At 40.4% G+C, this 14,687-nt stretch overlaps 1 protein-coding gene across 2 annotated transcripts in view; it reads left to right on the top strand.

The window, feature by feature from the left end:
* The window catches only part of fer (fer (fps/fes related) tyrosine kinase), a 157,501-nt gene that overhangs the window by 118,181 nt on the left and 24,633 nt on the right, over positions 1-14,687 (top strand). For both annotated transcript variants that reach the window (XM_078214682.1, XM_078214683.1), the window contains 3 exons: positions 2,176-2,291; positions 4,358-4,452; positions 8,568-8,691. In XM_078214682.1, the coding sequence (XP_078070808.1) occupies positions 2,176-2,291; positions 4,358-4,452; positions 8,568-8,691 (335 nt within the window). The remainder of the gene's footprint in view (positions 1-2,175; positions 2,292-4,357; positions 4,453-8,567; positions 8,692-14,687) is intronic.

Raw genomic sequence — 14,687 nt, 5'->3', positions numbered from 1 at the left:
CACAGGTTGTAAGCTCAGTTCCGACTTCACAAAACTCTTTTTTGTAAATGTTGAAATTTTAGAGCACCACCCCCCTCCCCCAAAGCCATTTATCCTTCTTGACCTGGAAATATATCGCCATTCCTTCACTCTCACTGGGGTCAAAATTCTGGAATTCACTCCCTCACAGCACTGTTGGATGTACTTGCACCACATGGACTGCAAAAGTTCAAGAAGGCAGCGCACTACAACTTTCATGAGATCAGTTTAGCATGGGCAATAGATGTTGGCCTAGTCAGCTACCCCCCATCCCATGAATGAATAAAGAAAATCTCTTCAGAGTCTAGTTATGTTTTTTGTGAATTAGCCTTTCAAAAACTTTGCTTTGCAGTGGAAGGCTGATGTTATAATATGCATTGAGATTTATATTATGTACTTTTCAAATACCAGACAGATGCACAGAAATCACTGCAAGCATGTCTGACTGGCATTTAGAAATGGTGCTAGACTGTAATGTCAACAGCCGCAAGCACATTTTCCACTTTCCAGACCTCTCTTCCCATGATTTCATGGACCCTGCACATGGAGAACCTTAATTGTGGCGGTACGGTGGCACAGTGATTAGCACTGCTGCCTCACAGCACCAGGGACCCCGGTTCGATTCCCAGCTTGGTCACTGCCTGTGTGGAGTTTGCATATTCTCCCCGTGTCTGCGTGGGTTTCCTCGGGTGCTCCGGTTTCCGCCCATAGTCCAAAGATGTGCGGGTTAGGTGGATTGGCTATGTTAAATTGCCCCTTAGTGTCAGGGGGACTAGCTAGGGTAAATGCATGGGATTATGGGGATAGGGCCTGAATGGGATTGTGGTTGGTGCAGACTCAATGGGCCGAATGGCATCCTTCTGCACTGTAGGATTCTATGATTCATTAATGGTCAACTGCCATGTGATCATGTTCCATCAGCTGCATCTGCTCTGAGTAGCGTTGAAACTAGCATCACACTAATTAAATTCTGGCCAGTGTTTCAGTTCAATAACCTTTCATCTTTCGCCTCTTCCTCTCCTTGCCCCCAGCTCTGTAGTAAGGGCATTGACCTGAAATGTTAATTCCCTTTCTCTCTTCCTGACCTGCTGATTATTTTCAGCATCTTCTGTTTTGATTTTAGATTTCCAACATCTCCAGTGGTTTGCTTTCGGCAAGCAGTTTACAAACAGATACTACATCAGAAAATGCATAATGAGATATTCCTCAGATTCAAGGCTCCGGTGGTCATTCAGTTTTATAAATAAATGTTCAAATACCAGCCATGCTTACTAATATTTGGAACCCAGGTTGTGTGCTGCAGGATAAGATCAGTGTGTTTAGTTTGGAGCTGCTTGTGTTTCTATTCTGATTTCTCATCTTCGGAATAATGGAAACTAGTTTCCATTCTCAAGAGATTAAGTACAGTGAAGATTGTATCTAGAAAGGCTTTTTTCATTCCCTACCTTCATTCAAGCCCATGTAAGATTTCTTTAAGATTTACTCAGCCGTTATTGTAAAGGCTATCACTTCTACAAGGATTTTTACTAATAGGACAACTTCATTTTTAAATAAAAAGGTTTTTATGAGCAAGAAATGTTGACAACATCCTTATTTCCTTTTTCAAAAGTAGTTTCTGAGGTTCAGGTTGCTTCGAATACTTCCCTCTTGTTCCTCACCAAGCTACAGTGTAAATTGGGAAATGTGTGGGTCAGACTGCATACCTGTAAAGCAACCCAACTGTAAGGAAGCAAAACAGATTCCTTTTCAGGCTGTTGCTCTAACCCAATATTTAGTGCCCCTGGGTTCAGTTAATAGTCATGGTAAAATTTTGATTTATCTGTTAAATTAATGATGTAACTTCATTGAATAATGCTTCAATTTACATACCATGAGTTGTGCCACTACTGACAACTTAATAACATTAAAATTATATTTCAGCATCCAGAATATTTTTTATTTTTGAACCAACGCTATTGTAAACTTAGATAGGGATGCTAAACATGGTTATACAAGATTCCTCTGAACATTTTAAACATGGATATTAAAGCAGACAGTAATTAAGGATACATTCTCACAGGGAAAATTGCAGTCAGTAAATATTGTCTTGTATTTGCACAACCAGGATGGATCAAATAGATATCCGTTTATTATTAAATTACATGTTATACTTTTCAGGGTAATTTTGGTGAAGTTTTCAAGGGAACATTGAAAGATAAAACTCCAGTAGCTGTGAAAACCTGCAAAGAGGATTTGCCACAGGAGCTGAAAATTAAGTTCTTGTCAGAAGCAAGGTAGGTTTTATTCATTGAAAATGCATGGAAAAGAGAATTGCATTTAAATTTATGGAAACAATTTTCTCTCTTTCTCCATGCTGACAAACTTGAAACTGAGTGAACCTATCCATCAAAAGTTTTGCTGAAGCAAGATCATGTACATTTCTTCGAATTCTACAAGGTTGGGTATTGAAGAGAAAGGGATTTATTCTTATTTCCTTTTCCCCCTCTTTGTATCATGTTTCACTTCCAAATCATAGACCAGAATTCTCCGACCTCACCCACGGCTGAGATTCTCCAGTCCTGCTGCAGTGAATGGAGCTTGGCTGAGTTTGGACAAATACTCTGTTATCGCTGGCAGCGGTGGCGAGGTGAACGAGATCAGAGAAGCCCAGCCTACTCTGTAACATAGATGAATGGGTGAATGACACGTAGGATTTATAAAATGAGATTACTCTGTCTGTTGATCATTATTGTTACTGCTGTAACGAGCATAATGATACAAGAGTAGTACTTATTGCAAATTTTAGATCTGCCCTAGATGTTATCTTAGGTTAAGCATAACTAATCTCTCCCATAATGGGAATATTGCTTACCATTAGAAGTTTGCTTTCACCATTCAACATCTAGATGAAGTCCTGGGTGTGGATTTGAGACCCTCTTCACACTTTCTCATGTAAATGTAGAGTAATCAGCATTTATGTGAGATGCAGCCAGATCCTAATTGCCAAAATGCTATATCTTGCTGTTATTACATTAAGGCACAGTTATAGAAAATCTAACCTTGCTTCAAATTAACTACAGTCCCTTATTTTAATGAAGGGAAGAATAAATAACTTAACACGATCTGATAATTGGCTAACCAAAGCTTTATTTTGGTCAGCTTTGTGATTGAAAGAGCAAAGCTTTTTCCCCTTCCCTGATCGGTTGCATTGAAGTAAATTTGCCTGGACCTTGCTGTCCCCTCTCAACAGCACATGCCATTTGACCTCAGACATGTTTTTGTTTCCTCCCTCTCTCTCTCTCGGGAAGTTTTGTACTTTGGCTCCTCCCATGTTTAGGGGTTTGCCAAGAAATTACCAATTCAGCCTGTTACATCTCTCTTTGCCTATGGACTCTGACCTAGAAATGTTGGCACCATGCCAATTTTATGGTTGGAAGCTGGGCCTGATCCTCCAAGATGGCGGGCTGAATGCACACATACATATATTCGTCCCATAAATATCACATCCATCATGTTGATAAAGGCTACTGCGTTGGCATCCAGGATCTGTGCCTGAAACTAGTATTAGGCCCTTTGCATATATAGATAGGGTACTTGTCATCTGTTTCAGGCCCACTTTGCAACATTTGTTAGTCACTGTGCACCGTGCACAATGCTTGGTGTATAATGTCCACATTAAATATATGGACTGCTGCTGGTCTCGATTGTCCCAATTCAGACACAATCTCATTTCTGTTCCTTCAATTTAATTCGTGCAGTTTTCGGTCTGATCCCAAGGCACTGAACCTAGATGATTCACAAGAAAAATTTGAAGTTCTTGTGTCATAGGACAGGTAACATTCAGACAACTGGTTTCCTGACTTGATTACATATCATCTTCCTTTCCCAGCTCTGGCTGAAAACTAGATTTTAAATCTTTGCAGCCTCAAGTTCACTTCAATCTATGACTGCAGCATGAATCAAAACTGAATTCTTAAGTTAAAAATATTTGAAATGCAATGCCACCTTTTTTAAAAAACATCATTAAATTGAACTGGACAAGAAATGAATGGAATGTTCACAAAGGTGAGCTGCAAAAGTATTCTGTCTTGAATTCAAATCTAGAATATATAAATTAAAGCACGAGCCTTGAGGTTCACCACCTAAGGCATGGAAGTGTGAAATATTTTCTTGATGTCAGATTGTTGTAGTAAAAAAAAATCAATGTTCTCTTCTCTTTAGATTAAGCTTTTTTTGCATTTCAATCTTTTCACTCTTGAATTTCCGGTATGTGCTTCTATCAGATTTGTATTGGAATATCATGAAAAGTGCAAGCCTATAACAAGCTTTTTGTGAATAAGTATATTTCGCTTTTAAACAGGATACTCAAGCAGTATGATCATCCAAACATTGTCAAGTTGATTGGTGTCTGTACTCAAAGGCAACCCATTTACATTGTTATGGAGCTTATACCAGGTAACATGCATTAGTTTCATTGTTGATATACATTTACCTCTAAAATGTTCGTCGAGCAATTTATTTAAAATGACTCCCAGCCTTCAAACATGAGGAAAAACAAATCTGTATTTAACTAAACAGCAAAAAATGCAGTAATTGCATCGTGCAGTGTTTCTATTTACTAAGATATATGCTTTACCTTTTGTGAAGGCTCCCATTACATTTTAGGTAGACGTGCAAAATGTATGAGAGTACAGAAATCAATGGCAGCTTGTTTGAATTGCAACTTATCAAAAAAGATTTGTTGAATATATTTTTAGTAAGTCAAATCTTAACTTGAAATATGTCAATTTTCTGATAATTTCAGAAAATTACTGTACATTATATTCAACTATAAAGACATGCTATGCTAGCTGCAGACAAAGTTAGAGAATTCCGCCAGAAAGCAGCAATACATGTATAAAAATACTGAAGGCAGCTACAGTAATGACGGTTAGGAAGGCTAAGGAAAATAAGTAAACATTACCAGAGAATAGAATTCAATGGAAAGCTTTCCGATCAGTAAGGCCTCACTTAACAGTTGTGATTGCATTCCTGAAAATTATGACTTTAAGTGAATCATAGGTTCCCAGAGGTGTGAATTTCAAAGCCGGAGAAGGTTTCTTTGGACATTGCAGAAAAAAATCAAATGTACAATTTGAAACACTGTAACATGCGTGTATGGCACTGCGCATACTTGGCTGAAATAACTTGCAAAATAAAATACGTCACTCAACATGAAAGAAATATAACATACAAACTCCTTTACAAAATTATAGTCCAGTAAGTCCTCATTCTAAGTTGCGCCAATTTGAGTTGATTTGCGATGAAATGATGTTTGTTTTAGGTTCCATTCCCCCACCACAATATAAATCTTGATTTCCAGTATAAAGTTTATTTCATACCATTGCATTTTACGCACAATGGAACAATGCACGTTGGTTCCCTTCATAGTGTACACAATCTGTTCGGGTCAGCCATTGTTAGTACTGTGGTATTCGAGGCAACATCAACCTTTGCTTTAAAAAAGAGGCGCCGAAAGCCAGAGTTTATTAAATTTTCAAATTTTGCTGTGGGTGAGACTTTTAAATCATTTATAAACATGAGCAAGAAACATCCAGTAATTGGTAGTAACGTGCTCCAAAGAGAGCAAGGAAATCCATCAGCTTAGCTGTGAAATAGGAAAATGCAAAAAAAAGTGACTTGAATTCACGCACCGGGATATCCGTGTCTTACTGTTGAATAAAATTGAAAGTGATGGTTTTCCACAGTTTCTTTTAAGTTGTCTTTTTCCATTTTGTCATTTGTGTCACAGAAATTTTCAATTTATTCAGTTTACTGAAGTTGATAGCATAGTGCAATGCTAGTACTGCTCCTTTGTGTAAAACAATTCCTCTAGTAAGTGCAGCTGTTTCAACTCTTGCCTCTTCCTCTTGAGTTATTGCTTTTTAACTCTTGGGTATAACCACTGTAATAGTCTATTTCTAACTGTCTATAAGGCTATCCATTCAACTTCAGCGACAATACCTCGAGGCATATTGTGTTCTCAAGGAGAATCCATGAAAAAAACAATGTTGATATTCAATTTAGAACAGAAAATGGTGGAAAACCTCAGCAGCTCAGGCAATATCCAAGAGAGAAACAGAATTAATGAACAGAATTTTACGGTCCTTCCTGGCGAGGGGTTCTTCTGGTTCTGCTGCAGCCAATGGAGTTTTGAACAGCTCGCCGCATCTTTCTGCCCTTCCCCCGCTGTGACATCGGAGCTCATTTGTGCTCAGCAAACTCTCTCAAACAACAATGTGATAATGACCAGATAATCTTTTTTTTTATACTTTTCCAATTCAATCAAATCAAATCCAATTCAGAATCTCAACAAGTTGAGACATTTCAGATCCAGGCTGACAAAACAGGACGGGAGACCAAAACCACCCTGTCCTGGGCCTGATCTACATGAGTCAAGCTGATTGGAGAAGGGGGAGGATCCTCCTCCAAGACTTGAGCTCATTTGCATCTTAGCCAAAAGGCCGAGATGCCGTTTTTAAAAATTGCTTCATATGACCAGATAATCATTTTATGTGAAGTTGATTGAGGGATAAATACTGGCCAAGTTACTGGTGATTTCTTTCTTTGAAATAATGCAATGGGGTCTTTTATATCCACCTGAGCAAGCAGATGGGGTTTCAATATAACATCCCGCCTGAAAGACAATGCAGTACTGATTGAGTACTGCACTGGAGTATCAGCCTTGATTTTTGTGCTCAAACCCTGGAGTAGGACTTGATTTAGATGTGTCAACCTCTTGTAGACCTAACAGCCACAATTTAAATTTCCATTTTCTATTCTATTCCCTATTTATAATTCCTACTGAATCTGCTTTCACCACCATTTTAGACCGTGCATTCTAGATTATAACAATTGGCTGCATGAAGATTTTCCTATCAAAACCCTTCATAATTTTGAGCACCTCCATTAAACATCCCTTTAACCTTCTCTGCTCTAACAACAATTCCAGCTTCTTTGAACTCTCTGGTCTCATAAATTGTTATGGTTTATTCCTTGAAAAGTGTTCTCCTTGCAGAAACAATTTAAGAATTATTTTCTTCACCTTTTCAACTTTATATGTGGTTAGAATGAGTTTCAACATAATAGGGCACAATATTAAGCAATCGCCCCCAACTCCACCATTCTGCATGACAGATCAAGAGAGAGATACGTGGATTGCAACTCCAGCTGCATTGCCCCATGCATGAGGGGCAACAAGATGTCCTATGGAGAAGTGGAGCACTCATTAATGTATGTGTATTGGGCTCCCACAGTCCATTATGGAGCCTGATTTAAAGCTTACTGTTGCTGCACAGCTTTCTCCAGAAAACAGCAAGTGAGATAGAGATGGGAACTGCCTATTCCTAAAGATAAGTACCTCTGTCATTACACAGTGGTAGCCATGATGTGGAGATGCCGGCGTTGGACTGGGGTGAACACAGTAAGAAGTCTCACAACACCAGGTTAAAGTCCAACAGGTTTATTTGATAGCAAATACCGTAAGTATTTATAAGGCGCTCCGAAAGCTTATGGTATTTGCTACCAAATAAACCTGTTGGACTTTAACCTGGTGTTGTGAGACTTCCTACTGATTACACAGTGGGCCAGGAGGAGCAGGTGTACTCTCCCAAGGTAACTCAAGGAAGCCTTTGGCTACTTAAAACCCAATCACCAGCCTCTCTGCCTCCACAAGCCTGGATCGCCAGTCTTCTGTACCCTTCAAAACCCTGAACTCTGGCAGCCTCCAATTCAATTGCTGACCTCACAGCCATCTCAACTGGGAGCCTCTTCCCCCTACTCCTGATCATGAACTTTTCCCCCAATCTATTCGCAGGCCTGTACAATATCCTGATTACCAGGGACATGCCACTGTAGGTTCCTAATGCTCCTGTACCTTACTGCCTGCTGCAATGCTGTCTGTTTGATTTGTATATTAATGAGACTCTGCTGTTAGATTTGGCAGGATTTCCATATCCCAGGTTCTTTGATTTTTTTTTTGCCTCATTTATGTGCTCTCCACCTTCCTTTAAACATTGATTGCATAGTTTTAGCTTCCTGTATATTATTTTTTTCTAATATAGGCAGTTACTAACAAAACATCTGCAAATTTAATTTACCCGTCTGGACACTGAATTAGGTCACCATCATTGTTGTGAAGGCACTGCCACCCTTTTATTAAAATGTCAATGAGACTCTCTTGGGAGGATAGTTTGCATGATAGAAATTGTTGCTTTTAATGGTGTGCACTCAAAAGACCTATATAAAATGCAAAGCAATTGAAAGCTTGACATTTAATTGTATGTAAAACATCTTTTAAGAGAGAATTCCAGATGGTAAAAGTTGTTGCATCTCGTTCCTGGATACAAAACAAGAATTGGTGACTGGTGGAGAAGATCTGAAATGTCCAAATTCACACTTTAGCATGTCAGTATTTATGGTAATTTCAGGATAATGTTAAATGTGTGGTTTATAAGCATTGCTTTATAAAAATCCATAAATTGAGGGGACATTGTCACCACATAATTGACTATGTCTTGTTTTGTGTCTAGGTGGTGATTTTCTTTCATTTTTAAGAAAGAAGAAAGATGAGTTAAAAATGAAACAACTTGTGAAGATGTCTTTGGATGCTGCTGCTGGCATGGCTTACCTCGAAGGAAAAAACTGTATTCACAGGTAAAGGAAATATTCCCACTCCATCTACAGGGTATTACTGCTCTCCAATTGACTGACGAGTCAACATGGTTTTATGGAAAGAAAATTATATTAAGTTTTCGATGATGTAATAAAGGTAGATAGACGGGAACCAGTAGATGTAGTATAGTAGGATTTCCATAGGGGCATTTGGTAAGGTGCCATGCAAAAAGTTCATAGGCAAAATAAGGCTTCAAAGAATTTGGGATTACCATGGATAGATGATTGGTTAACAGAAGGCAAATAGAGAGTAGGAATGAATGGGGCATTTTCAAATTGGCAGGCTGTAACTGGTGGAATGTCACAAGGATCAGTGGTGGGGACTCCACTAGTAATGACTATAATGAAGAAAACTGAGAGTCCTTTATCTTAAGTTTGCTGGTGATAAAAAGGTGAGAATGTAAGCTTTGAGAAGGAGACAAAGAGGCTGCAAAGAGATATAGACATTAAGTGAGTGGCAACAAATAGGTGGAGTATAAGGTAGGGAAATAGGTGGCTGTTCACTTAGAAGTAAGAATAGAAGAACAGAATGAAAGTTGTAAATGCTGATTTTTAGAGTACTTTGAATTTCTTGTATGAGTTCATCCAAAGTACTAACTTGCAGGTACAGCAAGCATTTAGAAAGGCAGATGGCATGTTGGTCTTCATTGCAAGATAAATAGAGCAGGGGTTCCCAAGCTGGGTTTCACAGAACCCCTCCAGGAGCCTGAGAGGAGTCGAAGCCAGGCCATGGGGGCCTGAAGAGCTGAAGCTTTAGAGCCCAAGTTGAGCCAGCAGTATGGGGGAACCAAGAGGAGTTGAAGCTCGGGGCATGTAACCACATGAGGCCCGAGAGGAGATTGAGTGTGGGCGAGGGTGGGTGTCGGTGAGAGATGTCTGAGAATGGGTATTCCCATTAAAAATGAGAAAAGAAGGTAAGACTTGAAGCATTTATTGAATGACAGAACTTTATTATAATGTATACATATAAAACATCTTTTCAGCTTGTTATTGTATGTTTGTACCTATTGTGCATTCATTAATCATTTTTATGGGCTAATTTTTCAATATAATAAGAATGTTTCTCTGGTTCCTTGAGTACTATCGGGAGGTCAAAAGTGATCCCTGGCTGGAAATGTTTGGGAAACCCTGGATTAGAGCATTAGAATGGAAGTCTTGCTGCAGTTGTTTTAGCTTTGATGAGACCACTACTGAAATATTGGAGGTGATTCTCTGGCCCCGCCTGGGCCGATGCACATCCCCGATATGGCTGGAACCTCTTGTGAGAGGGGCCACAGTCATGGTTTGTGCTGGGGTGAACTCATTTTGAGATTCTCTTTGCCCCTGGCTGGTGACATAATTTGGTTCATGCCTAGCAAGTGTGTGAACCAGTTTAGCACTCATCCATCACACAACATGATGCCAGTGGGAATCGCTACAATGGGGGGCTTGGAGGCCATTTGAGCCCTGGGTGGTCAGGGATATGTCGAACTGGCACCCTGGTGGTGCCAACTTAGCACTGACAGGGTGTCGGGGCACTGCTGAGTTGGTACTGCCAAGAGGCAGAGCTTGAAGGGGGTGGGGCCTATAGGCAAACCCATAGCAGGAGTTCGAACATGTGGTGGGCATCCCACCGATGATGCCAATGATTAAAAATGGCACCCCGATCTCTGAGGTGCAGGTCTTGCTGGTGTTTTTAGGCCCTGCCCCTCATGGTGCAAATCACCCCACCCCAAAAAAATGAGTAAGTGGGGGAGGATTGCAATCAGGGTTGTGCTGACCGACTTGATATGATCCTCCCAAAAAAATAACGCAGCTGCTGTGGTTGAAAAGAAGCACGGGGCAATTCTCCCAAAAATATTCGAAGTGTCGAATTTGCGTAAAAACTGCATTAAATCCCACTGGTTTCTCAGTGGGATTTTCAAAATGAATCTCCCACACTTTGTGATGCACAGAGCGCCCGAGTGTGAATCTTGCCAAAAATCTGTGGGCGGGATTTATAAAGGCTGGAGAGGCTGGCAACATAGCCCCCCTTCCCCTAAACAGTCCCAATCTCCCCTAAAGCAGCACAGTGGGCTGGAAGAATCGCCCCCATGGTCTGTGGTCAAGGACAGAATGCTGTGACTGTGAATGAGGCAGGTATGGGGATCGAGGAGGTAGGAATAAAGAAACCACAGCCCTTGCAGTTGTCCAACCAGTTTTAGGATTTTGCAACTTATGTGGACGACAGTATGTGCTGCAAGATGGGTGAGCGAACTGACAATGGGACTGTGGTGCAGGGAGATGGTTGGGAGATTGGGCGGCACAGTGGTTAGCATTGAGGCCTCACAGCGCCAGAGATCCGGGCTCAGTTTCGTCCTCAAGTCACTGTCTTTGTGGAATTTGCACATTCCCCTTGTGTCTGCGTGGATTTCCTCCGGGTGCTCCGGTTTCCTCCTTCAGTCCAAAGATGTGCAGGTTAGGTTCGTTGGCCATGCTAAATTGACCCTTTAGGATCAGGGGGATTAGCAGGGTAAATACGTGTGGTAACAGGGATGGGGCCTGGGTGGGATTGCTGTTGGTGCAGGCTCGATGGGCTGAATGGCCTGCTTCTGTTCTGTAGGGATTCTGTGATTCTAATCCAGTTATCATGTTCCAAGTGGATGCCAACAACATAGATCGAACTAAGAAAGAAGTTCTGCTTGGGGATTATGATCAGCTAGGGGCTAATTTTTAAAAAAAGAACCTCCAAAGGTATTGATCTCTGGATTGCTATCTCTACCATGAGTGAATTAGCATAGGTTAACTAAGATTAGGAAATTGAATGCATGGCTCAAGGATTGCTGTGGAAGAAATGGGTTTCATGTTGCACTGGAACCAGTACTGGGAAAAGTGGGAGTGTACAATTGGGATATTTGTCACCCAAGCCTTGCTGGGAGCAAAGCTCTGGAGAACTATATAAGTAGGGGCAGCAGAGAGGGCTTTAAACTAAATAGTGGGGACAAAGGATTGCCCCAATTGCGGGTGATGTGGTAACATAACATCAGGTAGTAGAGCAGGATAGTGACGCGGATAATAACCAGAGTGTGGTAGGAAGGAACTGAGTATACAAATGTAGGAGTGCACCAGCAGGCAAGACTCGGCTTTGTAACAATGGTAAAATGACAGAATTAAAAGCTCCAGATCAATAATGTGAAACCTAGGCGAGTCAGTGAGTTTTGGTGTAATGTTTGCTACCTTCAAGCTTCGAGTATCATTGCTGAGTGCATTTTGCAGTATTATGTAACGAAGTTTGTCATTGACACAGGTGATTTATTTTGAAATGAACTGATTAACTTAAGAATTTAAATGAAGTTGAAGTATGAATATGTTGTTTATTCATGTGACACTTCAATTATCAATAAAAATTAAGAGGAACATTAAATGAGCAAATTTTAAGAACAGATTTACATGAACCCACAGAGAGTTGTTCATCAAATGATGCTTTGCTTTCTCCTTGCATCTCCTGTATTATAACCAAAAAAATCATATAAAATGAAGTTCTGACATTCAGCAGCACCACAATTGAAGTGACCAAGGAGAAAAATGTTGAACTACTCCTTTGGGGAAGACTTCTAATTTGGTACCTATGGATTTCATATTATAATGTGTACAGTGTTTTCAGTTGTATTTCCAAAGAACAGTCGTGTAAAGCTTTCCCATGTGGGTTGATGATGACTCTTCAGCTCCACTGCTTAAAAAGAACTGGCAAAAATGTCTTGATACCATTGTCAGTTTGCACTGCTCGACAATGTGTGGTTGAAATAAAAGGACAATTTTAATTCTGCCTGCCCATCAGAAACAGGGCAAGCAGTTAAAATTGCACACAAGATTAACCTGTCAATGATCCTCTTCTTTCCTACAGTCCTCATTTTTAACATGCTCACCTGAGCAGGCAGAAAGGCACCTTTCAGAAACTGTCTTGGTCTTTCAATAAACTTGCAATTGGGCTCAGATTATGTATTTGCATCCTCACTGCTATTTTATTCAGAAACCTGTGCAGGGAACTTATCTGACACGTTAACTTAGCAGGAAGAAGAGTGTGACCAGAAGAGGCCCAACAGTTATCTACTTGTAATTTTTTCTTTCACTTGTGGGGCGTGGAGGATTCAGAATAGTCTCCAGCACCCAACAAGGAAAGTATAGACTGATTGTGCCCTGGTTCCTGGTTGGCAACCCCTACCCACTAATAACCCCAGATTGCAACATAACTGAGTCACCGCAGGTGGCCTTCTTAACCAGGCATCCTTCCTGAAACCAGTGGGTCACTGCAGCTGGCTGGTAAGCAGGCAGCACTTTATGTTGATCATTTATTTTATGGTGTGCATTTTCATACATGTTTGAATTTGGAATGTGTAATTAGATAAAATTACACTTGTTAAAAAGCTGAGTGCATCTATTTGTAATTGTCAGTCTGGAATTTGCCAATAACGATAATTTATTTAAGATATGTGCAGCTGAACGACGTTTGGATTTCAAATCTGTAATGATCTTTAACATTGGGTGCAACCTACTATTCGAACTAATATTCACCAGATTGGACTTCGCATGTAATTTAGTTTCATGCAGATAAGTTCACCTATCAAACCAAATATTTCTGAGTGAAAAATGTTAAGATTATAACCTGTACATTTTTGTCTCTCGAAGTTCTGTTTATTTCTGTAGTATTGACAAACATGGACTGGTTTCCTGGAAAAACTTTAGAACAGGAGACTGGAGTTTTAAACATAACCTTGGCCCCTTTGAAACAAGACATAGATATACAAGGAGAGTTTTAGTCACTTTTAAAGTGAGCACCATCATTCTGAGCATACGCTGCATGGTTTCGCTCTTCCCCTCATCTCCCTCTTCAACCTAATGTCGCAAAGCAAATTAAATTTATTTGGGAACATCTGTGTTCCTGATATTAGGCTTCTATAATGGAAGAATTGAAAGAATTTTAGGAGAAATGAATGGAAATACAATGCTATGGGTGCAACATAAAAGAGGAATAATTTGTTTACTTGATTGATAAGGACAGAAGATCACAATGGTGGGTGCTATTGAAATTGGATCTCAGTAATGCTGGTATAATTGAAAGCATCAGATTTGGGGAAAAAATAACAATTAATTGACTGAGATAGCAAGGAAATAGGAACAAATCTATAGAAGAAGTTGAAATGGTTGTGAATGTGTGCTATGGTTTGGTAGCAAATGAGTTTGCAGCTCAAATTCCCCACAGTAAATGTCTGGTACTGAAAATTGGAAGAAAACCAAAGTGGAAACAAATAACTTTTTTAAACTTTAATTTTAAAAAGGACGATAAATATTAATACTGATGGGACGAAGGGATTTTCACAGTAACTTCAGTGCAGCGTTAATGTAACCCTAATTGTGACACTAATAAATAAACTTAAAAACTTAATTGGGAATTGTGCCAATGACGAATAGAAAAATTAACTGATTGAATTCTAATGTACGTTTCTGTGGAGTTGGTTGCAGATCAGACTGTGAATGATTCAGACAAAACACAGCTGCTGTGGTTGAAAAGATGTAGAGGGTGATTCTCCCAAAAAAATTCGAAGCGTCGAATTTGCGTAAAAACTGGAGTAAATCCCACTGGTTTTTTTTAGCAGGATTTAAAAAATGAATCTCCCATACTCTGCATCACAGCGTGCCCTAGCCTGAGTCTTGCAAAACATCTGCGGGCAGGTATTATTCCTGCTGGAGAGGCAGGCAGCATAGCGCTGAGCGGGCCACTGCACATGCGCAGATGTCAATGCTGAAATCGGCACAGGCGCAGGAGTCCTGCCCTGTCGGCCTCTGCCACTTAATCGCCAGCCAGCCCCGCAACTCCCACATTGTTGCCCCTCTGACCTCTCCCCCGCACCCACACGCCCCTCTCTCTCTCTCTGCCCCCCTCTCTCTCTCTCTGCCCCCCTCTCTCTCTCTCTGCCCCCCTCTCTCTCTCTCTGCCCCCCACTCTCTCTCTCTGCCCCCCC

The sequence above is a fragment of the Mustelus asterias genome, chromosome 6 (assembly GCF_964213995.1).
Source record: "Mustelus asterias chromosome 6, sMusAst1.hap1.1, whole genome shotgun sequence".
Lineage (NCBI taxonomy): Eukaryota > Metazoa > Chordata > Chondrichthyes > Carcharhiniformes > Triakidae > Mustelus > Mustelus asterias.
Note: the sequence above shows the minus strand (reverse complement) of the source record. Positions and strands in the feature narration are given on the sequence as shown.